The sequence below is a fragment of the Culicoides brevitarsis genome, chromosome 1 (genome assembly GCF_036172545.1).
Source record: "Culicoides brevitarsis isolate CSIRO-B50_1 chromosome 1, AGI_CSIRO_Cbre_v1, whole genome shotgun sequence".
Classification (NCBI taxonomy): Eukaryota; Metazoa; Arthropoda; class Insecta; order Diptera; family Ceratopogonidae; genus Culicoides; species Culicoides brevitarsis.
In genome coordinates this window covers 4,613,833-4,641,590 of record NC_087085.1, presented here as the reverse complement: position 1 = coordinate 4,641,590, position 27,758 = coordinate 4,613,833, and the positions used below count along the sequence as shown (strand labels likewise).

At 28.4% G+C, this 27,758-nt stretch overlaps 1 protein-coding gene across 3 annotated transcripts; it reads right to left on the bottom strand.

The window, feature by feature from the left end:
• Positions 1-46: 46 nt before the first annotated feature.
• On the bottom strand, positions 47-27,018 carry LOC134827423 (protein 4.1 homolog). 3 transcript variants are annotated; one of them, XM_063840041.1, is made up of 13 exons: positions 26,852-27,018; positions 11,193-11,572; positions 10,422-11,136; positions 9,383-9,516; positions 9,012-9,122; positions 7,190-7,319; positions 7,047-7,120; positions 3,764-6,610; positions 1,791-2,009; positions 1,519-1,632; positions 1,113-1,268; positions 538-651; positions 47-470 (listed from the first exon to the last, which is right to left on the bottom strand). In XM_063840041.1, the coding sequence occupies exons 2-13, from the start codon at positions 11,565-11,567 to the stop codon at positions 405-407; spliced, it is 5,055 nt and encodes a 1,684-aa protein (XP_063696111.1). In that variant the 5' UTR covers positions 11,568-11,572; positions 26,852-27,018; the 3' UTR covers positions 47-404. The 3 variants fall into 3 exon arrangements, with proteins under 3 accessions (XP_063696111.1, XP_063696112.1, XP_063696113.1); XM_063840042.1 differs by lacking the exon at positions 26,852-27,018 and adding an exon at positions 26,510-26,765; XM_063840043.1 differs by lacking the exon at positions 9,012-9,122.
• Positions 27,019-27,758: the final 740 nt, after the last annotated feature.

Below are 27,758 nucleotides of genomic sequence, written 5' to 3'. Positions count from 1 at the left end.
TTGAAAGCTACCGAAAAATCCTTGAGTTAAATTTAATATAGATTTTTTTTTTTGTATTTTTAATGAATGATCACATTAATTTTTTTAAAACCGTTTTTTTAAATATTATTTTTTTTTCTTTAGGAGTACGTTTAATACCACAGATTGGCAGTTTTCTTAAAATTTAACTATTTTAGGAAGCAAGACATTTTTTCTTTGTAGCTACTTGACGTACATTAAAATAGGAGCTTTTTGTTGCGCTGTTTGATTCAACACCAAATAGTATTTTTTTTAGAATTGTTAAAAATTTTCTTGTTTGTTTTTTTTTCTCAGAGAGTGACATGAAAGTCATCTAATATTAATGTTTATCGATTAAAAGCAAAATTTGTGATTGTTTGAAAATTTGTAGTAGTCATCATAAGTGTTTAAGGCTGTGCTTGTTGTTGAATTTCAATTTTTTCAACTGTCATATCGGGGTTCATAGCAGTTGCCTAAAATTTTTTTTAAAAGAAAAATTAATTTTTTGTGATTTTTTTTAAGAGAAAATTAATTTTTTACCTCTTGAATAGCTTCAGCCAATGCTTTGTCATGATCAATTGGATCGCCGTCGGATTGAATTGTGATTTTTTGTTCAACGCGTGTTTCTACTACTCCATCTCGTTCGGTTTTGTACTGTTTGAAAGAGAAATTTTTTATTATTTTAGGCTTTTAATATCGAAAATTCATTTAAAATTGAAGATTAGGACTTTTTATTTAAAAATATGTAAAAATTTTTACTTTTTTTTAAAGAAAAATAGATAAAAAAGGCAAAAATGTAATTTGAGGTTATAATCGGCGGGGGTAAAAATAATTTTTTCGACAAAAACTTCATTTTTTAAATATTTTATGTTCATTAATCGATTAAAAATAAAATTTAAAATCTTTTTTCTTATAAAAAAATTAATTTCATGAAATTTTTGTTGAAAAAATGAATTTTCCCCCCCAAACATAACCTCAAAATACATTTTTTACTCTTTTTATCAGTTTTTCTCAAAGTAAATGTATTAATTTTTACATTTCTGAATATAAAATCTTCTAATTTTCAATTTTAATCATTTTTCAGCTTCGAAATTTCAAATAAAATCATGACTTACGGTAATGGTTTCTACAGTTCTTGTCTTACTGCTGACCGTTTGTGTCGATACAATTTCTCCCTCAGCGAATGGTCCTTCACCCTCGATGAAAACGTGACGCTCTTCGACATTTGGTCCCGATAACACTTCCGTTGTTGTACTGACTTGAGGAACGCCCTAAAAATTCAAAAAAATTCCGTAAGTAAATTTTATAAAAAAATAATTTTCACGAGCATTTCTCCTTATTTTTTGACAAATCGACAAAATTTATCACAAAATCATGCCTAAAAAGTATTTTAAAAAAATTCAAACCAAGCAATATCCAAAGAAAAATTGCCAAATCGTGCTGAGACTCATTTTTGACGTGAATCTCATTGCAATTTTTGTCATAAGCTAAGCAAAATCATACAAAAAATTAAATACAAACCGTGTAAGATTTATCGTGAATCGCTTTTTTCGTTGCAGTTGGATCGTAAGGTCCATCAATTGGAGTTCCGGAATCGCCAGAGCTTGTCGATGAGACACTATCTCGTCGTTTGTACTGATTTTTTACGAAATTTCAAAAAAATACAAAAACAAAGCAGGCAAAAAATCATAAAACATGCCGGATTTTGATAAAAATTACATGAAAAAAAAATTTAATTATAAAAAAATCATGCGACGAAGTGAAAATTGCTGTGCAAAAGCGCATTTCCTTACCTGATCGTCGCTCGTTACGGTCGCTGTGGTCTTAACTTCCTGAGTTACTACCCTTTGTTCTTGTCGCCCGACATGTTGTGTGGTAGTTGTGGCAATTGTCTTCTCCTCGAGCTGTTGCGTCTTTGCTTTTGTCCCTAAATCTTCGTGCGTCGTTGCGGTACGGGTCGTTACTGCAGTCGCAGTTACATATGCACCCGAGGCGTCTTTCGGAGCGTCGGCCTGAATTTTGAAATTTGTTTTTGGTTTTAGTTTAATTTTGAAGTGAAATTCGACATTTATTTGTACATCAGTTCATTAATCGAGTTTTTTGTTAGTAACAAGTCGGAAATTGTCCCAATTTTTTGTTAGTTTTCATTCTTTGAGGGTAGTTTCAAGAAGTTTTTGAGCTTTTCTTGGTTCTACTTGGAAATTACTGTCATCCAAAAGGATAAATTAACTACTGGATGCAATTTAATTAAAAATAAAAATTCGATTTTCAACTTGAAAGAATGACTTAAAAGTTGAAAAAACGAAATTTTATTAAATTAACTACTTTACTTTTTAGATTTTAACAATTTTTAAAAAATGTTTCACGTTTATTTCTTTTTTTTGTTTTTCGAATCTTAATAAAAAAAAAATTTAATATTTTAATTTAATTTTTTTAAAGAAAAAAAAATTAAAATTAAAAATTATTGAAATAACTTATTTATTTAAATTTATTTTTTTTTTAATATTTTAAAAAAATTATTTCAAATTTAAAATAATTTTTTTTCATATCAAAAATTTAAATTTTTTTTTTTAATCTAATTGTTTTTAACTTATTAAAATAATTTTTATTTTAAATTAATTTTTTTTTCATTCTAAATTATATTTTTTATATCAAAAAATTTATTTTTTTTTCAATTTTAATTTTTTTATTTATTAAAATAATTTAAAATTATTAAAAATATTTTTTAATTAATTTTTTTCAATTTTTTTAATTTATTAAAAATAATTTTAATTTTAAATTAATTTTTTTTTATATTTTTTTTTTTAATTTTTTAAAAAAGTTTAAAATTATTTTTTTTTCATTTATTTCTTTTTCAAAATTTTTTTTTTTTGTAAAAATTATGACAAAAATTTTATTTAAAAAAAAAAAAATAAAAAAAAATTGTTTTTTTATTTTTGAATTAGCAGAAAAACCATTTACAAATTTTACAACTGTCAAATTTTGAATTGACATTTAGGTACAAACTTTTAATTTAAATCTTCAAAAATTGACCAAATATGAAAATAAAAATTTAAGGTTTTAGAATTATTTCATAAAATTGAAAAAATAAAAAATTTAATTTCATATTTGGTAAATTTTTGAACATTTAAATTAAAAATTTGTAAATGTCTTTCAAAATTTGACGGTTGTAAAATTTGCAAATCTGAAAATTAAAAAAAAATAAATTTTGATTAAAAATTACAAAAAAAGAAAAAATAAAATAAAATAAACGTGAAACACTTTTAATAATTAATTTTTTTGTAAAATTACTTTCCCAAAATACCGATTAATGAAATATTTTTTCTAAAAATCTTAAATCTAATCTAAATGAAATCTAAATTAACCAACAAACGTGCAGTTTTTTCGTGTCTTTAAAAAACATAAAATCTGTGAAAAGTGATTGTTTTTTGTGATTTCCGCAAGCAACGTGCTTCATACCTTTACCATCAAAAAAATTCCATAAAAAATTACTTACTTCACTAAAAAAATATAAAAAATGCAAAAAGCACCAAGCAAACATGAACTAAAACTAAAAATCAGAAAATAAAGAAAAAACGGGATCCGATGATGAGATGTTAGTTAAATCAAGAACCACAAACCTTGTTAGTGAATAAACATGAAAAATTCCCTTTTTTTAATGAATTATGAGAAAAAAATCTAACATTCCAATTTTTTTTTAGTTTACAAGACTTCACAACAAAAAGTGAGAAAAAAACGAGAAGGACACAATTTTTTATCCACAAACCTTATGTTCTTGCGTTGAATACGTGATTTCGCCAGTTCCCAAATTTTGTACTTGCTCTTCGACGTTATGCGTAACGCCATCATCTCCCTTCGTCATGACCTGTTTCGTCGTCGTTTTCACAACTTGCGGCGATTTTGTCGCTTTTGTCATACTTTCGCTCCCATACTCGTCCATGTCGTCATCCGAATCGCGTTTCAGGGCATCTCCTCCAATGTGCTTGATGCCTTCGTAAAATTGATCTTTTGTGATGGGAACAGTTTCTTTCGTAACGTGAACATCTTTGCCAAAGTGACTTGGCTCGATATCGGCATAGTTGAGAATGAGTTTTCCCGTGACGGGATCACGAACGGCGGTATTTGGATCAATGTCGCCCGTCGACGGGTCAATATGTCCCCATTCCGTCTTGATGCGTCCTGTTACGGGATCAATTTCGCCACTCAACGTGAGGGTTTGCGTGACAGTTGTACGAGCGCCGGCAATCCGCGGGTCATTTGGATCAACTTGAATCGTTTTTCCGGTTACAGGATCGACCATTTTGTACACATAAACGGTCTTATTAATGACACCACTTTGATTGATTTCAACAGTTTTGGGGTCAAGTTCTTGGGGACGACCTCGTTCATCGCGTTTCGTGAGCACAAGAATGCGAATAATGACAAGTCTGCCTGTTTTGGGGTCAATTTTGCCAACTTTCGTCAAAACTTCGCCACTTTCCTTGTCAACTTGAGATGCCGAGTACAAAGGTTCTCCCGTGGCTTCGTCAACTTCGCCAATTGCGGTATAAACTTGCCCTGAAACGGGATCAACTTTGACACTTTCATCGAGTTTTGTCGTTTTTTCGACTTCGTTCGTCTTCGGATTGAAATACCCGTAAATAACGGTGATATTTCCGTACTTGTCGACATGATTCGCAGCATAAATCGTTTCGTTGTCTTTCGGATTCTTGCCAATGGGGACCCAAATTTGGTTCGTTTTGGCATTTACCTTTACGTCGTTCGGCGATTCGTTCGCAAGCACAGGTTTACCCGAATTGTCACATTTATTCTGCACGATACGCAAGGAAAGCACTCTACCATAGTCCTTATCGGGCTTGTTGCTCTTCGGATTCACTTGATTCTTCAAGACAATCTGCCCTGAAGGATCAACGAATGCCTCTTTGACCTCAACTTTGCCCGATTTCGGATTCGGGGCGGCAATTGTGTGTTTTTCGAGATCAAATTGCCCGTATTTCGTATTTATCTTGTTATTTTCAAGGTCAATTTGCCCGCTGGAACAATCAATTGCCGCTCCTTTCTTGTCAATGCCGTTCTTGCGATCGATTTTGCCCGAAACTGTGACAATTTCGACAATCGGGTCAATTGGCGCTCCAAACGACACCAATCTGCCGTGCTTTTCATCCGCGTCTTTGATGAAAGCTTGTCCCGTGAGCGGATCCAAAGCATTTTCCACAGTTTTTGTCTTGTTGCCCTTTTCGCCAGTCGGTACCTGAACCGCACATGTCTTCAAATTAATGACACCATATTTTGTCTTGATTGTTCCGTCATTTTCGTTCAAATATCCCGTCGTGGTTTCAACATCAACTTCCTGTTCGGTGTCAATTTTTCCATTTTCGCCCAATTTTCCGTGAATTGAAGTAACTTCGACCAGTTGTGTGTCTTGCGATGCAATACTGACGACTTGTCCCAAGGAATTGTCGAGTTTGTTGGTTTTGGCATTAACGACGCCGCCCATGTTGAAGGTCAGCTGTTTCGTTTTCGGATCGGAAACGCCCTTGAACTTCTTCTTTTCGCCACTTTCGGGGTCGACAACTTCAATTGTGCATTGTTTCAAGTCAATTACGCCGTATTTCGTCTCGACTTTGTCATCTTCGTCTTGAACGCCGATCGAATGCTCAACGTCGCCATTTACGGTGTCAACTACTTTTGTCTTGGGATCGACTTTCGAGATGATGACCATGATTTTGACGCGTTTTTTCGTGTTTTCGGGCTTCAAAACGCCCGCAGCGACAGCTCCAGCTGTCAAGGCGTCAGTAACGGGACCTTTTCCAGCTGGCGAAGACTTGTCTTTGTCGTAACGTTCGCCTTCGAGGAATGCCGCAGTTGGATCGATCGTTTTGTAAGTGCCTGTTCCGGGAGTTTCGTGTTGCCCGGGTTTCGCAGGCGAGTAGGATTTTGAATCTTTTTTGTGTTCGGGATGTTCGGTGTTGAAAGCGGATAATTTCGCGCGGGATTTTGGCGATAAATTGCCTTCTTTCAGCAATTTTTCGCGTGTTTTGGGCGAAAGTTGTCCTTTGTCGAGTTTTTCGCGCGTTTTTGGGGACAATGAAGCACGTTGATCTGCTTTTTCCTTCAATTTATCCTCTTCGCCGGGTACGTAGTTGAAAGCGATGCCAATTTGTTTGCGTCCTTCGGATGTTGGGCTCATTTGACCTTGTTCGTCGTTCGTTTTGCGTTTCGAGGGGTCTTCGTCGTAGCGGAAACCGCGCGTTGAAATGTCCTTCGCTGATGGGGAGCTTGGTTCGTGTTCCTCATAAACATATTCTTTCGTGTGACTCGGCGATGCGGGAGCTTTCGACTGTTTTTCCTGATCTTTCTTCTTTTTGTCGTCATCTTTTGATGCGGCGGCGGGTACGACAGGCGTTGCTACTTTAACTCCCTTCTCCTTTGCTGCCTTTTCTTTCTTCGCTTTTTCCTTTTCCGCCTTTTCAGCTTTTTCCTTTTCGAGTTTTGCTGCCTTTTCGGCTGCTTTCTTTTCTTTTTCCGCCTTTTCGCGTTCGAGCTTCTCCTGCTTTTCGCGTTCCTTGTCTTTCGGCGAAGACGATTTGCGACCAGATGCGAACAAGAATCCCTTTTGTGCGTGAATTTTGAAAGAAAATAATAAAAAGAAATTTTTCAAAAATAAAATGTGATCAATTTTTTACGACTAAAAAAACTACTTTTCTGAATTTTCGGATTTTTTTCATAAAAAAAAATAATTTTTACAACAAAACAACACGAATAAGAGACATGAAGAGAGATAAAGTCTAATTTTAAGGGGAAATTATATCAGACAAAAATATTGGACGCTCACAAAATGCATAAATGCAAGCAAATTTATAAAAAAAAATCAACTTTACGCTACTGGAAACTGATGAAAAAAAATTTTTATCATTAACTCAAAGTTCGTTGCTTCAAAAAAAGCTAAAAAGTAGCGTAACTCTTCACTAATAATCATAAAAAAAAAATTTTACGGTAAAAAATCGCGAATTTGTATGAAAAAAAAATGAACTTTTGTCGCAACTCACCCTTCGTGGCGGTGTTTTATCCTTGTCGTCAGACGAGTTCAGTGATGTGTCATTAATGCCGTCTGGATCGGTGCCTAAAACAAAAAAAAAATGATTGAAGTAGTTTTTTGTTGGATTTTTTTTTTCATTCAATTAACTTTTACCATTTCCATTGGTAGCTGCGGGTTCTCCCTTGGATTCATCTTTCTTCTTTGAATCCTTTTCCGGAGTCTTTTCCTTCTTGTCTTTGTCTTTCTTGCCAACAGGGAACACAGAAACACCTCCGACGGGCTTCTGCTCAAAAATAAAGAAAAAATAATAAATTTAATTATCAAAAATTATGAAAATTTTTTAAGGGAAAAGCACTCTAAGAGCAATAAATAGGCCAAAAAATTTTTGATTATATTTTTTTTTGCAAACAAGCGAGCAGCAGAAGGAGAAAAATACGACAAACTTTCGGTAAATAGTTATAGTTAAAACAACAAATAAAATGAATTTCATTTACAAAAATGAAAGACGGAGGGAATTAAAATCAAAAACAAAACCAAAAAACAAACAAAAATCATGCGTTAAAGCAATAAATTGAGATTTATCTGAAAATGCTGGTAAATGTATTTTAATTCGGTAATTTATTGAATTTTAGGCAGATGCAAATAATGAAAATGTTTCATGTCTCTTTTAATTTTTTTTTATTTAAATTTAAAAAATATTTTAAAAAATTTTTAAATATAAAAGATTTTTCACGTAAAAAAATGTTATAAATTAAAAATTTAATTTTAATTTTTTTTTAAATTTAATTCAATTATTTATTATAATTATTTATTATTAATTAATCATATAATTATTTATTTATTTAAATTAAATAAAATTAAAAAATATTTTTTATATACTTTTTTTTTAATTTCATTTTTTTTTGTATAAAACTTTCAAAATATTGAAATTTTAAATAAAATGCAAAATTTTTTAAAATCAAAAAATTTAAAATTTGAAATTTTAAAAATATTTTTTTTTTTAATTTAAAAAAAAAAATTTGTAAATCGCTTTTTTGCTAATTCAAAAAAGTTTTTATTAAAAAAAATGTTTTATTTAAAATTTTTTTTAAAAAAAAAAAAAAATTAAAAATGTTAAAAAAAAAAATTAAAATTTGTAAATCGCTTTTCTGCTAATTCAAAAAATCAAAAAAAAATTATAAAATATTAATTAAATTAAAAATTATAAAATTTAATTTAAAATTAATAAAAAAAAAAAAAAATTAAATTAAATTTTTAAAAATTTTTTAAAAAAATATTTTTTTTGTAACATGAAACATTTTCTCTTATCGCATCCGCTTCATTTACCAGAATCAATAAATATAATAGAAAACAGAGATAAAAGGAAAAAGCAAGAGAAAACTGCCTGGCACAATTTTATGAAAGTTTAATTTAACGAAAATTCTCACTCTCCACGCGCGGAGCGTATTTCTATAGAAGTGCAAAATTTATCGAGTGACAGTGAATATTTATTTTTGTGCCAATTAAGAATTCGTGACGTGATTCTTTTCTAACAAATAATTTTTTGTTGGTGTCAATTAAATTTAAATTGAAATTTTGCGTATATTTCGTGAACATCAATTCAGTAGATTCAATTTGCCAATTGACGTATTCTTTCGTAAAATTGCCAGTTCAAACAATCATCAAGCAAGATTTTGATTAAATATTTTTTTTTTTACAAGAAACATCATCAGACATTTTTTGAAGTATTTGACGATGGAACATTGAGACCAAAAAACATTTACATTCCCAAAAAAATGAAATTTGGCACATTGATCCCATAAGCAATAAATTTTTAAAGTTTTAAGGAACAGCTCGACTAATTTTTTTTTAAAGAAAATTGCAATTTGTGTAAAATATACAAAAATTTGGTCGAAAAAAAAGGCAAAATTAAAGAAAAAAATTTGAAACTAAAAAAACAATCAAAATCCAAATTCGTAAAAATTTGACTATTAACCTGCTGTTCTGTTAATTTATTATTAGCTGCAGCAGCTGCTGCATCGTAATCTCCCTCAATTGAAGATTGAGACGACGCTGAAGCTGTTCCCGTACTTGATTCACGCTTCAACTATTTTTTTCAATTTTTATTCGAGATTTCGACATTTTTGTTAGTAATACAGGCAGCGAAGAGTTGAAGTACAAAAAAAAATTATTATTAGAAACGGAGAAAATAATAGGACGGAATTCGATTATCGGCGTTGTTATTGTTATTCAAGTGAACAATGGACAGGAAAGTGCATTAAAATGCGTTCAGGGATCAGTTTTAGTTATAAATAGAAGAAACGGGGGAGAAGAAAAAAATAATTTATGGGAAAAAATGTAACTTACGCGTTCCTTCTTGTCCTTCTTGATGGGACTGCGGGAATCGTGCTTCGGCGAATCTAAATCTGGAATATGATCTGGCGGATGTGACATTGTGTGACGTTTGTTTTCGTCTTCTTCCTTCTTTTTCAATGCCAAAACTGAAAAAAAAATTTTTTAATTAATTCGAGTTTTTAAATTTTATTAGTTTAATTTAATATTTTTTTTTTAAATTAATTTTAATAAAAAAATTATTGATAATTTAATTATTTTTTTTCTAAAATATTTCTTTCACTTTTTTAAAGTTAATATTAATATTTTGATTAAAAAATTTAAAAAAAATAATTAAATTAATTTTTTTTATATTTTTAAATTTTTTAATAAATTATTTTTAAATTTTAAATTTGTTTAAAAAAAATTAATTAATTTTAATTTAATTTTTTTAAAAATTTTTAATACTTGAAATTTAAATTTAATTTTTTTTTAAAATTTTATTTTAAAAAATTTAAATTAATTTTTATTTTTTTTAAATTTTTAAAATTATTTTCAAATTTAAACCTTAATATTTTTTAATTTTTTGAATTTTTTTTTACGTATTATTTTATATATTTTTTTAAAATTAATTTTGATTAAAAAAATTTATTTATTTATTGATAATTTAATTATTTTTCTCTAAAATATTGATTCCAATTTTTTCAAATTAATATTAAGATTTAAAAAATTAAATAAAATTAATTAATTTAATTTTTTTTATAAATTAATTAATTTTATTTTTTTTAAATTAATTAAATTGAATTAATTAATGAAGTAAATTTTTTTTAAGTTGTTTGATTTTTTTTTAATATTTTTAGCTTTTAATTTTTTATTTTTCAAAATGTTTTTTAAGTATTTTTTTTTTCAATACTTTTAACTTTTATATTTTTTTTTAAATTTAAATTTTTATTTTAACCTATTTTCTATTTAATTTTAATTTTTTTTTTCTTTTTTAGAAAAAAATGGTTCTGATGGAAAAAAATTCTCAAAATTCAACAAATTGTCGTTAAATCAAAAATAAAAAAAAACTTACCATCCATGCTTCGACTCGAAAGTCGTTTTCCCGTAAGACTTCGTTCGAATTTCGGCGCAGGACGATCAACGGGCGTCTTTTTCGTCTCGTAGAAAGTACGACCCGAATAACGATATTTCGATCCAAATCGTGGCAACAATCCTGCCTTATTTGTTGGCTCGGGCGCCATCAATCGGAAAAATGTGTGATGTTCCACGCACGACTTCCATAATTTCTTCGCGGCACGATGATTTGCCAACTTGAAACCGATTGTCGATTCGTACTGCTCAAACTCTCCGGGGCGGATTTTGATGTAGAAATTGTTCCGTTTGTACGAGATTTTCAGGATTTTGGGCCATGCGAAGCGATTTTGACGCAACTTTTCGCGATACACAAAAATTCCCGACGCACAAACGCCCAACATGATGTCGACGCCTTCCGAATCTTTCGCCGGATGCAAATCGACGCCATAGAAGGCGAGTTTTTTCGCATTTTCCAAGTAATGGAGCTCAGCTTCTGCCGGGGTTTGACCTTTGTGAGTTTTGTGCAAGTCAAGGACTTTGTCTTCGAGTTCGGGCGTTTGATTCGGCGCGAATTTGAAATCTTTCAAGTACGAACGATCTTTGTGTTCTTGCGGATCGTAGTCACCTAATTCTGATTGTACCAAATACGATCCTAATAAGGCATGTGTTACGAAAGATGAGGGGAGACGTCCATCAAGGATGTCATTACGAACCTAAAAAACGAAAAATTTTAAAAAAAAATCTCAAAAAATAAAATTTTTCGACTTACTTGCAAACACAAATGATACCGCGTGATATCTTCTTGCAATTGTGCTGGTTCTGGCGGATAAAATTTCACGACAAATTCAACGTTCCACGGATCTGTGCGGAAAAATTTCGCCACAGGACGTTCCAAATCCAACCAAACACGCGGATCTGTCGGTGTCGCATACAAAAGACCAAAATAGTCCTTTTCGAGAATGTTTAAGCCCGAACAAATCGATTCGAGTAGTTCACGTCCCTTGGCTTTGCGATCGATTGTCACTTCGAGCAGGGATCCATCGAGTAACGTGACACGCGCAACTGCTGCCTTTCCCGACGAAGACTTGGATTTTGTCTCCTTTTGCGGAGCCGCTTCTACAGCGGCGGATTTCTCTCCTGGCATCCTATCTAAAAGGCAAAAAAAAAGGAAAAATTAATAAAATTCAATTTTTTATAGGAGAAAAAGTTGTTTGGAGTGACATCGATTCTTTTGTTTCACACACACAGGATCATCAAAACGAAAATAAACAAAAAGTTAATGAAATGTTATTTTCGTGTGACCTGTTTCGGGCAAATATTTACATTACGTTACGTTCAACAAGGTATTTTTCTGCACCCTAGTTAATCCAATATATCGTTTAATTAGTACACTTTGACCAGATTTAATGAAGTCGATTACGCTATTTATCTTCTTCGCTCGTTTTTTGGGTCGAAATTTGAATAAAGGTGAGATTTCCGCCTGAATGCGCACATTTTCACTTAATAAGGGACGCTCCATTTTGATTGAATTACATCAAAGTCTATAAAAATTATTTTTAAAAAGTTGACTAAAGCGTATTTCGCATTTCGAACCCAATGCACATTTTTAAAAAATTTCCCATTGTGTATTTTAAAAATTTTCCCAAAGCATTTTTAAATGTTTTTCAAAAAATTTTCTGCAATTTTTGCATCAAAACTTATTTTGAATTTTTTTCCCAATGCAAATTTTTAATTTTTCACCCAATGCACAATTTAAATTTTTTCTCCAATACAAATTTTTGATTTTGCAAAATGAATAATTTAAATTTTTGCTAAATTCGTATTTCAAAAAATTTTTGTCCCAATGCACATTTTTATAAATTTTGCCATTGGTTATTTAAAAAATTTTTCCAAATAATATTTTAAAAAATTTGACCAATATACATTTTAAAAATTTAATCTTTTAATTTTGGAAATTATTTCAATGATTTTTTTTAAATTTTTGACCCAGTGCACATTTTGAAACTTCTGAAAATTATAAAAAATGAAATTTGGCAAATACATTTATTTTAAATTTAATCCCAAAGCACATTTTAATATTTTTAAAATAAATTTTCTCAATATTTTGTCCCAAAAATTATCCCAATGCAAATTTCTAATCTTTTTAAAAAAATTAAAATTTTTTTCTCCAATGCGAAGTTTGTATTTTGCCCAATAAATAATTTCAAAAATTCATCCCAATGATTATTTTAAATTTTTGCTAAATTAAAATTTTAAAAAATTTAGCCCAATGCACATTTTGAAATTTTTCTTCACAAAAATCAATTTTTTCCTTGAAATGTGTTAAAAAATCCTTAATTAGGTCACCCGTCGATTCAAAATGTCCTTTTATGTCGGCGCCGTGCCATCATTAATGTCTACCAAATTTAATTTTTTTTTTTTTGCAGGTCGAGGTTTTGTGCTTCATGAAATTCAAGCAACATTTTATCAAACACGGCAAAAATTTATGCTAAACTGTTTTTCAACGCTAACAAGTGCACGCGATGCTTCTCGCATGCTTAGACAACATTGTTGTAACTCGCATGCTGCAAAAATTACGAGAAATCGAGAGAGAGAGAGAGAAAGAGGGATCTCTTCCTAATTAGATTCGTATTGATTCTAAATAATTTATTTAGGAAGTAACTCAATTATTTGTGTCGATTCCATTTCGTGTGTCGCTTTTTTGATTGAATTCCATCAAATTCCATCCAAAATTGATTGAAATTATGCTTATGAGTTCCTTATCTTTTTTTGCGATTCCAAAAATAGCAGACTCAAGCGAAAAAATGTCAAAGAATCGTCAAATCAAGCGAAGCAGGAAGAACGACAACACGAACGACAAGAGGAAATGCTACACACCAAATTGGCGGCCCGTGTTTTGTAGCCTTTTATGTAGAAAATATAAAAATAAAATAAACTACTCGCACATAGAAAGCGACTAAATTGAAGTTGTTTACCCTCGACGAATAAAGAATTTCTAATACGTTCCATGAATTGTACGACGACGACGATGGATATCATTCACACAACATAAGTAAACATGCTTGGAGAGAGAGAAAGCAAGTAAAGTAACAGAAATCGATAAACAATAAAAAAAACTATAAAGAAAAGTTTTTGTGAGAATTTTTGAGGGTGTCGGAGAAGAGCGCATTTTGAATTTATTTAGAAATTTAATTGAAATTTATTTTTTTTATGAATTTTCAAAAGATTTATAAAATTTTCATTAAATTTGTTTGTTAAAATTATTCAGAATTTTAAAATATAGAAAAATTAAGTTTTTAGCTTGGATTAAATTAATAAAAATTTACTTTTATAGCACTTGCTATAAAAATTTACTATAAAATTTATTATTTTTTTATTGAAATTTGACAATTTTTCATATTTTCAAACTAAAAAATTCTCAAAAATTCATTTTTCGACAAGTTTAAATGCTCAAACTAACAAAAAATTTGCACTTAAATTCTTTTATATTACATTTTATAGTAAATTTTTATAGCAAGTGCTATAAAAACAGTTTTCTTTAAAAAAAATAATTTAAATTTTATATTTTTAATTGTTGGAATTTTTAGATGATCATTTAAAAAAAAATTTATAAAATTTATTTAATTTTTTTATAAATTTAAATTTTATTTTAAAAAATATTTCAAAATTTTCAATTGATAATTTGTTAAAATAATTTAATTATTAAATAATTTTTTAATAAATTAAATAATTTTATTAAATATTAAAAAATTTAAAAAATTTTAAAATGTCCAATTTTTGAAAAAAAATAACGAATTATCTTGAGTAATTAAAATTTAACGGATAGACAAAAAAAATCTTTAAAAAGCAATTTTTCCTTAAAAACGCACGAACGCAAAAAAAAGTTCTGCAACAATTTTATTACTTCATATTTCTTCGGCAAAGTATGTAACAGTTTGCTTTGACAACCAACTCGCTTTGATAAGACGATGTCCCAGTTTTCGTTTTGTCGTGTTTGAACTTTCTAAAAAGAGAATCAAATTTCCTTCCTTTTAACCGTTTCAACAAAGGTGTGACAGAAAACTCCTTTTTCCAATTTTTATCACTTTTGTGTGAGGTCTTTTCAACCACAAAATATTGAAAACTCTGACATCGTAAATTTTTCATTTTTTTTTTTTGAAGTATATAAAACAGATGAGCTCCTCAATGTGTTTAAAAGTCTTCAACACACATTTCTTCGATAATATGAAAAAAAAAATAAAAATCAACATGTGGCTCGATTCAATCGACACACATTTATTTCTCATGAATATTTGCCGGTGCGGCATACAAACTCGCGATTACCGGTTAATTCTTTCGTACAGAAACGTCGCATACACACTCGATTGAATAATCTGAATGTTTTATGAATGCTGGCTTGGTTGCTTATGTCATTTGCGAATGTTGTGTATTTATTTATAATTTAAAATAAAAAATACAAAGTACAAACAAACAAAACATGTTCGTGCGCTCTCCGTTCAGAATTAGGTTGTTAAATGTCTTATACGGCGCACAAAAACACACACATTTTATTTTTTTTAATGGCCAGAGAAAATCATTCACTAACTATTTATAAACAGAAAAAATATGTTTGAAGTGAGTTGCGAAGTGTACTTGAAAAAAAGTTGCTACTGAATTTTTTTTTTGTTTGCATGTTTGTTGTTGTTTTCAATTTAAATTTTTTAAAGAATTTCCAAATTTGTCAAAAATAATAAATTTTAAGAAATTTTTTTTACAATTAATTTTATTTAAATTTTTTGAATTTTTAAAATAAATTAAATTAAAAAAATTTTTTATTTCATATTTAATTTTTTTAAATAAAATGATTAATTTTTATTCAAAAATTTATTTTATTTTATTTAAATATTTTTTATTATTTAAAAAATAATTAAAATAAAATTTAAAATATTTTTTTGGACAAATTTAGTAAATTTTTAATTTGAAATGTATATTTAGAATAAAATTAATTTTTAAAAAAATAATTTATTAAATAAAAAAATAATAAATTTATTAAAAAATTAAAATTTAAAATATTTTAAAATTAATTTTAAAAATTAAAAAAAAATTTAATTAATTTTTTAACATTAAAAAAATAATTTTTAAAATTTTTTGAATTTTATATTTTTAAATAAATTAATTAATTTTTTTGTTAAAAATTTTTTGCTCTTTTTAAATAAAAATAAAATTAATTTTTTTTAAAATATAAAATAAAAAAAAACGCAAATTAATTTTTTTTATTTAAAAATTTTATTTTTTTTAAATAAAATTATTTTATTTTATTTTTAATATTTTTTTAAATTAATTAATTAATTAAATTATAAATAAATATTTTTTAATTAATTTAAAATTATTTAATTATTTAAAATTATTTAAAAATAGCTAAAATAAATTTAAAAAACTTTTTTTCGACAAATTTAGTAAATTTTTTCAAATTCTCATTGCCATTAGCAGAAAAATGCAACAAAAATGTCTCTTGTATTTTACAGCAAATAACAAGAACAACAGTGTGACATCATCACGCAAGTCAACTATCAACTCAAGCGACGACAATGAGAGTCTATATCAACAATGCTCGTTCTCGTACCTATTATTATAAATCAATCGTCTTTTTTTTCTATTAATATTTATTGACTCATCGAACGAAACGATAAGGAACAACGACATCATGTCTAAATGCCATTTTCGTGCCTTTCTTATCAATAATTCATTCTGTACTAAAAACAAATATCGAAAAAAAAAAAATTTGCTCGGACAAAACACTTACAAATTATTCGAAAACGGACAAAAACATTGTCTCTCTTTCGTTCTCTCTCTGTCTGGGGAAATATGTGGTTAACAGGTGAATGATTGCTCATGCAAGTATTTATAAACAACAACAGAAAATTATGCTTGCATGGCCTCCATTTTACTATAATGACTCGACTTTTCGGGCAATTTCAGGGGAATGTGACAAAAAATGCCGTGAAATGACAAAAAAAGGGAAATTACTGAATGGAATGAGTGAAAAAAGACTTTTTTTGATCTAATTACATTGTGAATAGTGTCGCTTTGTCGTAAGAATGACACTCAAACCATAAAAGTGCGGCATAATTGTCGTTACATTGTTTTAGATGAATGAACCGAGAGTGTTGCGAGCAACAAATGTCTGGACTTGAACATGATAATTGTTCTACCTTGATGGCATTTAATGATGATTATTGTCGTTATTGTACCTATGTGAATACAAAGCGTGGTGCGATACGAGCTAATGTTGTGTGATATCATTTTTCAACGGAAATCGCTCGAAATTGGCTTCATTCGATGTGAAATTGTATTGAAACCACAATTCTGTGGAATTTTGATAACAGTTTAATCGAATAGAAATTAAAAAAAAATAGAAAAATGTTTAATTTCGAAAATTTGAGTAAAATTCGAATTGAAACTTTCGAATTGAGTTCGAATCTCTGTTAAGAATTTTTCGAGTCGAAATTAGTAAAGTTTGATTTAAAAATTTATAAAAAAAGAGAATTTTTGAATTTTCTTTCGAAATTAAAAAGCTTTCAAATAGAAGTTCGAAAACATTTCGAAATTCGAAAAAGTTTCGAATAGAAATTAATGAATTTTCGAATAAAGATACAATTAAAGTTAATGAGTTTTCAAGTCGAAATGTAAAAATTTTTCATAATTTTTTTTATCAAATTCAGAAAACAAGAGAATTTTTTAATTTAAATTTGAATATTTTTCGAAGATAAAACTTTTCGAATAAAAATCTTAAAAAAATTCGAATCAATTTTCGAAAAATTTTCGAATCGAAGTTCGAAAAAAAATTTCGAGTCGAAGTTCGAAGAACAATTTCGAATTAATTTTCGAAGTTGGAAAAAAAAAATCAAATTGATTTTCGAAGTTCAAAAAAAATTTTGAATCGATTTTCGAAAATTTGAAAAATGTTGATTTCGAAAATTTCAAATTAAATAAAAATCATAGAAACAATGTAAAAATAAATCCTAACCACAATTCTGATAACAAAAACGACAAAAACATTGAATCATCAATCAAAATCTCAACTCGTTCAGTTTCAAATTTCTCTGCAAAGTCAAGCAAAATTGCGATAAAAACCACATAATTTTATTAATGGATTTGGTTAGATTTGTCACTTCAATATGGTCTGAAACGACTTTCTATCATCATTGTCGGCATACAAGAAATGACATGCGATTATTACGAAAGAATATTATCATTATAATGACATCATTTTCATCATTCTATCATGCCCATAAGTAGCCACAATTCATCTCTCGGAAAAAAAAATTGATGACATACTTGCAACCTATAATTATTTTTAATGATCGTGCGCATAATTTACGCCCGAACCGTTATATAAATGTTGTTTTTTTGTCTTCAGATTGGTCTTTGATAAAGGGAATTATCCGCCCTTGTTAGATAAGATTGAAACATAAAAAAGGTCACGTGACATAACTCATCGATCTTCATAAACATCGAACGATATCGACTTTGTGCGTAAGTAAGTAAAATTATTGAATTAAGTCATTTTCATTCAGTGACAAACACAAACGAAAAAAAGATCAAATCAATTCCATTGAAATTCTTGACATTCCCATAATATATTGACCTATTCAATTTCATGCCATTTGTTTCGTAAAATTTATTTTGTATATTTATTTTTATCAAGTAGAAGAGCAGTGACGGATTATCAGAACAAAATTATGAAAAAATTCTTTAAAAAAATCATTAACTTAAAAATAACCGATTCGAAAGTTTGAATTAGCAAAAATGCGATTTTCAAATTTTTATCGGTTATTTTTTTTAATCATCAATTTTATGAACTTTTGAACTTTAATTTATAAATTTTTCACTTTTAACTTAAAAATCTTTCCCAATTAATCCAAACCAAGCATTTTTTCAAATGGATTTAAAAAATTAAATCCCGTCACTGATGATGAGCCTCGTTTTATCGATAATTCGTCAGACTTTACATTGTTGCCGATAAGAGAAGAGTTAACGCGCGAGACATGCAAGTGTGTAATAAATAACAAGTCGAACACAAATAAGGTATTCTGACGCTGAAGGTCGAACCAGTTTTATGTAATCACACATTTGGTGCCTTTTTTTCGCGATTTTGCGTTACTTTTGTGCTGTATTTCTGTTCTGAATGACGAAATGTCGCTCTCGTTCACACACACAAAAATTTTGTTTACGATTCAAGAATTTGTAAATTCAAGCAAACAGTGACAGTGACATCATCATGTGTGTGTGTTCGAGTCAAGGCACGGTCAATTACTAATTAACATGGGACGCTTCAACAAAAATTTTTTTGAACATTTTCGTCAATTTATTGGTATCAAGAGACCCGAATTTGAATTTATTTTCAAACAGGTGAATGTTGAATGTTCATTTTCGAAGCATTGTTTAACTTTTCAATATTTTCTTCTTTTTCGATATTTTCAGATCCGGTGAATGAAAAGAGATAGGAGAGCTGTCGAATTGTGATAAGAGGATGTGCAGAACATTAACAAAGGATTACTTTTGGTTTTATTATCATACGTTGGTTGAGCGTTATTATTATGGATATTTCACACACACATGCTCATGTGTAAATTTGAATGCTAAATGGAACAATTGACAAAATTTTGTGTGTCATTTCGTGAGAAAATTAACCAGTTTTGAGAGTTGTGAGTCATTTATTACGCAAAAATCATCAATTTTGACCTTCTAAAAGGTATTTTCAAGAAAAAAATTTTTGATAAAAATTTTTTTTTGATAAATTTAGGTAAGTCCTTAAAATTTCATAAAAAAATTAATCTTAAAATAAAATTTAAAATTTTTTCTAAAGTAAAAAATGTTCAATTTTGTCACAAAATAACAAAAAAAAACTTAAAGCCAATTTTGCTTCACATTAAATTTCATAAATAGATATCATTCAAACAAAAAAATTAGACCACATGTGACAAACTAAAACAAAAAAAAAAAATAACGACAAATTGCTACTTAGATTCAACCTCTATTCAACCTTTTTTCTCATTTTATGTTCAAATCTTCTTAAATTAAATTTAACTTGAGTTAATTTGATAACAAAGGTCGTCCATTCTTCTATTTCATGATGCAGTAAAAAAAGTTTTTTTTAAAGTTTATTTTTTAAATTCTCCCGTGTGTGATATTTCACACCTTTAAAAACCTTTCTTTCGAGTATTTAATCCGTAAAACATGAAAAAAATTTCGTTTTGCTGAAACTCCATGAAAAATTTCGATATTATTGCCTCCAGTTGTTACTTTTTTTTATCATCATGGATCGCGTTTCTTAAAGCCGGTTAGATAATATTCAAATTAGTGAACGACATTTTATACGATTGTCTTTGAGTTAAGTGAAGCGTACGAAATTTTTTTTTGAATACGAAGTAGAAGAAGAAACAAGAGGAAATTTAACGCCTTAAGGAGTTATTAAAATTTCCGTTGTTTATGGTTCAATTAAAGCCGATTTTGGATTAGAAATGTTTTTTATCAGCTAAATTAAGTAGTTGGATGGTAGAAACAAAAAATTTCGGTTGCCACGTTTTTTAACAATTAAGGTAAGTAACTCTCTTCTATTGTTTAAAAAAAAATAACTTTTCATTATTTTCAGGTTGAAGACAATGAATTCCATTCACAAAAAATATGGTTTCGTGAACAGGAACGGAGTTAAAGAATTATTTGAAGAAGGGTTTTTTGAACTTTTGGGTTCAAAAAATTATTCTTGATGATCAAAATTTGTCAATTTTTGAAATCCAAGAAAAAACTTTCAGGGATACTGATCGATATACTAACACGTAAACGAAAAATTTCGTAAAAATTGCCCGTAATTTGTCCCCAAAGTGCTACGTTCATGACATTCATAGTTTTTGTCTCTTTTCTGCTTTTATGAACCACTAATTATATTCATTTAAAAAGCTAACTAAATATTAATATACCGGTCTTTGCTCACACTCCGAGCCATTCCTTTTCTCGTTTGAACATCAAATGTGTGTTTCATGATCACGCAGCATTTAAATGAATGTTTTGAATTGCACGACAAAATATCTCGCTTATTTCTGTTTTGCTATCGCAGGTAGTTGAACGTTAAAAAATACGTTATGATGACCTCATCGTTTTCTATGCTTCGAAGTCTCCTCACCCGAATTCATGTTGATAATGCAAAACAAGTTTTTTTCTCTGTGATTCGAATCTTTCTTATGACATCAACAATCATTCAACGGGCCAAATGAGCGAATGAATGAAAAATGTGTGGGGGTTCTGAATGACTGAAAAAAGTTAATTATTGTTGTAATTTTGTAAAATAAATGTTTTTTCTTTCTTTATTGTGAGTTTGTTGAATATTAAAATGAATTACGTTCGTTCGGGTAATGAGAAAAGGCGAAAAGAAAAATACAATGAAGGAAAGAAAAAAAAGAAGAAAGACGGAAGAACTTTAACAATGTAATTAAATAAATAGGGAACGATTACGCTTTGATCAACTTCTTTGATTAAATGACACCTACAACGAAATGCGAAGTAAATTTGTCTCACAAAGTTGTTGATTTGAAGCAAAGTCAAAGTTGATGATTGCTTTTCCGGTCTTTCTTTTATTGTTTTGTGAAGAAAAGCAAAATTATGTTAAGGTAAGTGAATTTTTATTTTATTTAAAACTTTAATTGAAAAATTAAATTTTCTTTTTAGGTCTCAAAAAAAGGTTATTTAATGCTTCTTTCACGTGCTAAAAATTTAATCAAAAAAATCTTCACTTTTTGTAAGGAATTTTAAACATTTCCTGAACAAATTAAGTTACAAATGAAGAAAAAATGACGAATTTCCCACGAGTTACAAAATAAATCCCTCAAAGTAAACGCGTGCCTTACCGCAAATATCTACCTCGTAACCTAACACTTTTATTGCGTTTTTCCCCAAACATATTAACTGTTCGTTATTATGTCAGGTTTGTTTAATTAAGCGGTAAATTTCGACGTCATCGTTTTATTACTCGGGCATTGCACCCTTTTTCCTCATCATTATCATCAACGCATCATTTTAACCTGGATTTTTAATATAATTCAACGAAGAAGCTATGTCGTGTCTTCGTAAATTAATTTCATCTTAAATTCTCGTTTTTATTAAACAAAACTTGGCGCGCGAGATCGCATCCAGCTGTGTGTATGTGAAAGTAATTTTATCTAGTCATTGCTGTGTTATTTATTTTGAACTCATTTACTGAACGAACAAATTTTTACATCAGGTGCTTTTTTAAACGAAAACAGTTACTTTTCAATCAAGCTACTTGTTTCGCTTTAATTTATTTTATATTAAATACCAATCGAGTTAGAAACAACGACGAAGAAGAAGAGGAATGGAGTGCATTGCAAAGAACGACCCTGAAACGACGAATATGTGTCACGAAGTTCCCTCTAAAAATATAAAACGACAGAAAAAAGTCGTAAAAACATATTGCGAGCACACATGCCACGCTCACACGAAAAATATTTACTTCCAACTAAAAATTCTCTCTGCTAACGAGAGACAAAACTTTTACTATGGGGCAAAACTGACTTACATTGTTTATATTTTTTCGGGGAAACGTTTATTAGATCAATAGCGCGCGCTTCTAAAAATAAAACTCACTTGTTTTTCCGATGATGATTATTCATCTGGCACTGTTCGAGACAGCAAGAATTAAGTAAGTGCTGATTTCGCCATTTTTGTGAGTCGATAATAATTATTTCGTTGAAATATCGCAATTCTGTATCTGTCGCGACATCCAATAGAAACCAACAATGGAAGCCATTATGTCGCCAAATATTAACTTTTTATTCTTATCTTTATCGTGTATTTCTCTTTGACTATGTCTTCTAACTGACTTTGACAATGAAATGAAATGAAATTAAATCTCGATCAATATTTTATTTTGGCAAAGTTTAGATAGAGAAAAGAAACCGGTTTGTAAAAAAAACTTTTCGACAGTTGATTCAGGATCAAGTTTAATAATTTAAAAGAATTATTTAACGATTTTCAGCTTGTCAAGAAGTCTTATGCAAATAAATGTTAAATTATTCTAAAATTAAGATTACAGTTAATTAAAAAAAAATCAATTTTTGTCGATCAAAAGTTGACTTCATGACTTCGTTTATAAAAAAAACTCAAACTCATTCAAACTGAACCGATAAATTTCACTTTCTAACATAATTACATACATATCGCCCGCAATAATTTCCGATAAGTGTTTAAACATCAGTTTCATGTCAACTTGAGACGAGCATTATTATTAGGTAGAGTGAGAGGTGAAAAGAAAAAAAAAGAAAAGTATCAATCAAATCAGTTTTTTTTGTTCTTCACGTGCCTCTTTAACTAAAAAAAAAAGACAGACGAGAGAGAATAATCCAGACAACTAAAAGTTGATAATTTACATAGAAAATAACATTTAAATCGAGTATTGACGTTAGTGGTTCAGAATTGAAATAAAGAGAGAAACAGATTGAATTGGAATCATTTAAATTGATTTCCATTATTGTTATTATTATTAACTTTATTTATATATTTTCATATCATGTATTTTTCATTGTTTTTAAAGCTTTTTGTGTTTCACACAAACAAAATGTTATTGGTCAGCAAAGAGTACTTAAACATTGAAAGGTTGTTTAAGTAGTATTAAAATTAATCCGAAGAATTCTCAAATCGACCATAAAAATTTTCATAATTTTTTTTTAGTATTTTCTGTACTTTATCAAGAAACAAGTGAAAGGTCATGAGAAATTTTTCGAGCCAATGATTAGCATTCCATTGAATTTTGTTATTATTGTTTGAAAATTTTATCTGCTTTTAGTCAGCCATAAATAAATATTTTTATTGACTGAACTTTTTTGGCTGTTGAAAATATTTGTGTATGCAAAAATATTTCAAGTGTTAAACAATATTCATAACTTTTTTGAATGAATTCTTGGAATTGTGATGACCATTATTGTTGATCTATTGTTAAAAATATTGATACTTCGCAATATAAAAAAATTGAAAAATTTATGAAAAAGGTAAGTAAAAATTATTTTTTTTAATATTTTTAAGAATTGATGCAACTTTCACGTGCTATTGAAAATTGTATTAAAAAAGGTTCTTCGTTGAAACATATTTTCTTACAAAAAGAGACATTAAATACTATTAAAATGACATAATAACGTTGAATTAATTAAAAAACTCCAATAATGAGTCACAATAAATTCTATGAAAATTTGTCGCGTCTCACGCAAGATCATTTAACGCATAAATTTATGACTATTCGTGGTTCATTCACTTTATTTCACACACAACTGCACAATTAAAATTTATTGCAATCATAAAATTATAACGGATTTGTACATATATTTGCAATTATTTGCATAACAATGCATTTTCTGTTGCGTCTTCGTACAATTCGCGATGCGAATATGAAGAAGATGGAGATTGAGACGGGAATTGAATAAATTCTTTTTTGTTAAATCTCTTATTTTCATATAAAAGAACGGCAAAATGCTTATTTAAATGACCTAAATTAGAATTACTGTAAGACATGAAATTTACTTGTTTTGTTATTATTATTTTGCTCTTTTTGCTTCTTTTCTACTGTTCACTCTATTCTATTCACTGAGCTGAGCAAGAGAGGTTACTTAGCTTTTTTATTACGAATTATATGTAAATACAAAAATTCATGGAAAAATTTAGATTTGAGCGCATTTTAACTCAAAATTTTTTAAAATGTTATTTTTGAGTCAATTTTTTAAAGAATTTAATACAAAATCATTTATATCACAGACAGACTTCAAAAAACCTTTTGAAAATTTTTCATGCATGACTTCCAAAACTAAGTTAACAATAGCAAAACAAAAAACGAAAAAAAAAGTGAGGAAAGTGTGTGAATGGATGTATCACGACACTCATTTTAACTTTACATTATTTTATTGTGTCAAAACGAATGAAAATATTATTACTTTTTTTTTGTTCAAAATTGCTTGTTCGTGTCTTGGGACCCGATGAAGAGATTTCTGCTCCTTCGCTAAACAATGCAACTATCATCAGCTGTTCGTCTCATATAAAAACAGGAATAATTTTTAACGATCCTGAATAAAATGTCAATTCTCATGCAAAATGCTTTTACTTTGTTTTCCTCGTCATTTACATAAATAATAATAAACGTACCCAATGAATGTCGCCGTTGTCGTCGCGGTGTAAAGTAAAGTTAATTAGGATAAAAAAAAGTGGGTATGTAACGTTCGCTTGTTCGTAGTTTTGTTTGTTAGTTGAATGACCTTTTCCCGTTTGCTGTTATTTATGGCTTGAGTTGACACAGGCGGAATTTTTGGTGAACGATGAGGTATTATGATAACAATTAAAAGTTTATGTAGAGAACAAAGTTTGTAATTTAATTATTGTAATGGAAACTTTATTAAATTATTCAAAAAAAAAATTTTTTTTTTTTGCATGAAACATTCTCGAAAAATTTTTAAATGAGAATAAATGACCAATTTATGAAATTTTGTTAGTTAAAGTTTGTTTGAGATTTAAAACGCAAACTCTTATCAAACGAGTTCCGTTCAAATTTAAGTTTATGATATCATCGTTTTGCTCTGTGCTGACAATCTCAGTTCATCGAGAGAGCAAAAAAAAGTAGAAATACTGAAAAATGATGTTTATCTGAGTAAAGTAGCTCACTTAGTGCTTGTCTAAAATGGGATTTTGTGTCATTTTTTATCAAATGTTTAAATTTGAAATTAATGACAAACATCATTTATTATGAGAAATACATTTTTTTGTTGTTGTTTTGTGTCTTTTAAGTCATTTTTTATTTTGTTCGTTTTGATGAGGTTTGTCAGAAACAATTTTTATGTTGTTTTGATGAAAATTTCTTATGAATTATATTAAAAAAAAAAAATCTAAAAAGTTAGTTTTATAGAAAATTATTTTAAAAAATAATAAATTTTTATTTTTTAAAAATTTTTATTATTTAAAATTTTAATTATTTAAAAAAATTAAATTTAGAAGTGAAATAATAATATTGAAAATTATTTTTAAAAAATTTAATTATTAAAAAAAATTTTAATTATTAAAAAAATTTTAATTATTTAAAAAATTAAAAAAAAATAGATCAATAAATTTCCTTAAATTTTTTTTTAGAAATTTTTTTCTATTAATTTTTTTCTCTTTTTAATTTCAGGAGAATTTTTATTATGAAAAGGTAAGTAAAAATTATATTTTATACTTTTTTTCAAAGAATTGATGTAACTTTCACGTGCTAAAAGTGAATAGAAGTTACAAAAAAAAATTCAATAAAAATCCTTTTAAAAAAATTAAATTACTTTAAACTTTTTCAATGAATTTAAATTAACAAAACTTTAAAAGAAATTTCCATCCCTGCAAATTTTCTTTCCTTGTTGACTTTTCGTTAGATAAAAAGATAGTTTATCATTATTATAAACATATTCTTTGATGATCATCTTCTTCTTCTATCTCCAAGTCGATGCAATTTATTCAAATGAATAAAAAAAAATTGCCTCTCACTCCGAAGACTTTTGAAACTACATAATATTTAATGAACCTACTTCGAGTGTTGGTAGTATACGGAGCGAAACAACATTAGAGAGACCTTTATTTATAGTGATGACGTGTGTGTCTTATATTTGTATCGAAACTACTTTATTTTTCGTGTGTATGCATACGAGGCACGACAAACGGTTCGAAAAATTATTCTTGACTTTTAAAATTTTTATTATATTTTATTTTATTCATTCGTTCTGTTTTGTGGCTGTGATGATGATGATGATTGTCCGACGATGCTACGTGCGTGTATTTAATTTTATTGTTATGTGTGTGTCATGTCACACACATACACTCTTGAGACATCATGAGCTCACCATTTCTTGCTTGACCGTTAATGTTAAATTTCGATTTTTATTTATTTTTCGCTCACAACATAAATAAACATTTTCGATCACGGGACCTTTTTTGATCTTCACTTTTTAACATTTTTTGATTAATTATTCGCAGATGGACACACCTAACGCGATTTTTTCGATCTTTTAGAAATTCGGAGCTCGAAGCACCTACCTTACGTGAGTCAAAAAGTGAAAAGTAGTAATCCAAAGAGTATTTCTATGTTGACACAGTATGTAGAATGTATATGTTACAAAATGGGTGTTGTTGTTGTTGTTGTTATTTTCGAGAAATTTTTCAAAAATATTTTTGACACTTGGATCAATTCATGAATAGCATTGAGATATTTTAACTTTTCTTGTCGTAATTCGATGGAAATTTTGTTGTAAACACACTCAATTCACTCGAAGTAAAAGAATCGACCCAGCCCCAAACATGTAGTCAGCTACGTGTTGTTTGTATATATGTCGTACACTCCGTGTAGCAGCAAAAAAAGTTTGAAAATGAAGCTCGCACCTTTTGTCGATGTTTTCCGTTGAGAAACTCGTTAATTTCCGTTTGGAGCACTTTTCTCAGGTTTTTTCACAATTTTCTCTTGATTTTTTGACGATAATTTCGGCGAACAGGACACTAATTCGCTCACTTAGTGCCTCTAAATAAACACGACGCACAACTGTTTCACAAGCTTGTTTCTCGCGAACTGCCGAACGAGAGATTCACTTATCAATTTCATTCGTCTCAATGTTATACTGTGATTTGGCGAACAAGAAACTTCGGCGTTGTTGGTTTTTTCGATGAAAAACTGTACTAAATCCGATGAATAAAAAACTCTTTTTTCGAAGTTTCTTTTCGAACGAAGACAGTATAGTGAGACGAATGAAAATGATAACGGAAATCGAAATTTAAATTAGTTCCTTTATTTATCGATCTTTCCTGTGGCGTGATTATTTTATTTAATTCTTATAATTGCCGCATGAGGGCGCTTTTTAAGAAAATATCAATTTCATTCGTCTCATTATCTGAATTAGCATGTACATTTTATGGCAATTTTTAAAGTTTAGTCAATTTTAATAATAATTTTTTAATTTAAATTTAATGCTTTTAAATTAATTGATTAATTTATAAAAAATTTCTCTAAAAGCTTAATTTCTTATAAAAATAATTTAAAATTTTTTTCTGAACCGAAAATAAAATTTACATACAAAAATGTCTCAAAATACAAAGGGCGGAGCTAATATTAATTAATTGAAGCATGGCGTTAATTTAAATATAAAGATGGTCTAAAATCAAATTTTTGAGTCAAATCAAATCTTTTTAATGGTTATTGACACAAATTAATAGAAAAATTAAATTGTCATTCAAAAGAAATTCTTTCTACAGAGTATTTCACTTAAAATGGATCAAATCTCATCAACCCCTTTTA

What these genes read in the sequence shown, in the direction of transcription:
- LOC134827423 (XM_063840041.1), bottom strand. Translation starts at nt 11,567, where the DNA reads ATGCCAGGAGAGAAATCCGCCGCTGTAGAAGCGGCTCCGCAAAAGGAG. An exon ending in ATAAAACACCGCCACGAAGG is followed by an intron (nt 6,611 to 7,046) that starts GTGAGTTGCGAC and finishes CACGCACAAAAG; the next exon opens with GGATTCTTGTTCGCATCTGG. An exon ending in TTCACGATAAATCTTACACG is followed by an intron (nt 1,269 to 1,518) that starts GTTTGTATTTAA and finishes TTGAATTTTTAG; the next exon opens with GGCGTTCCTCAAGTCAGTAC.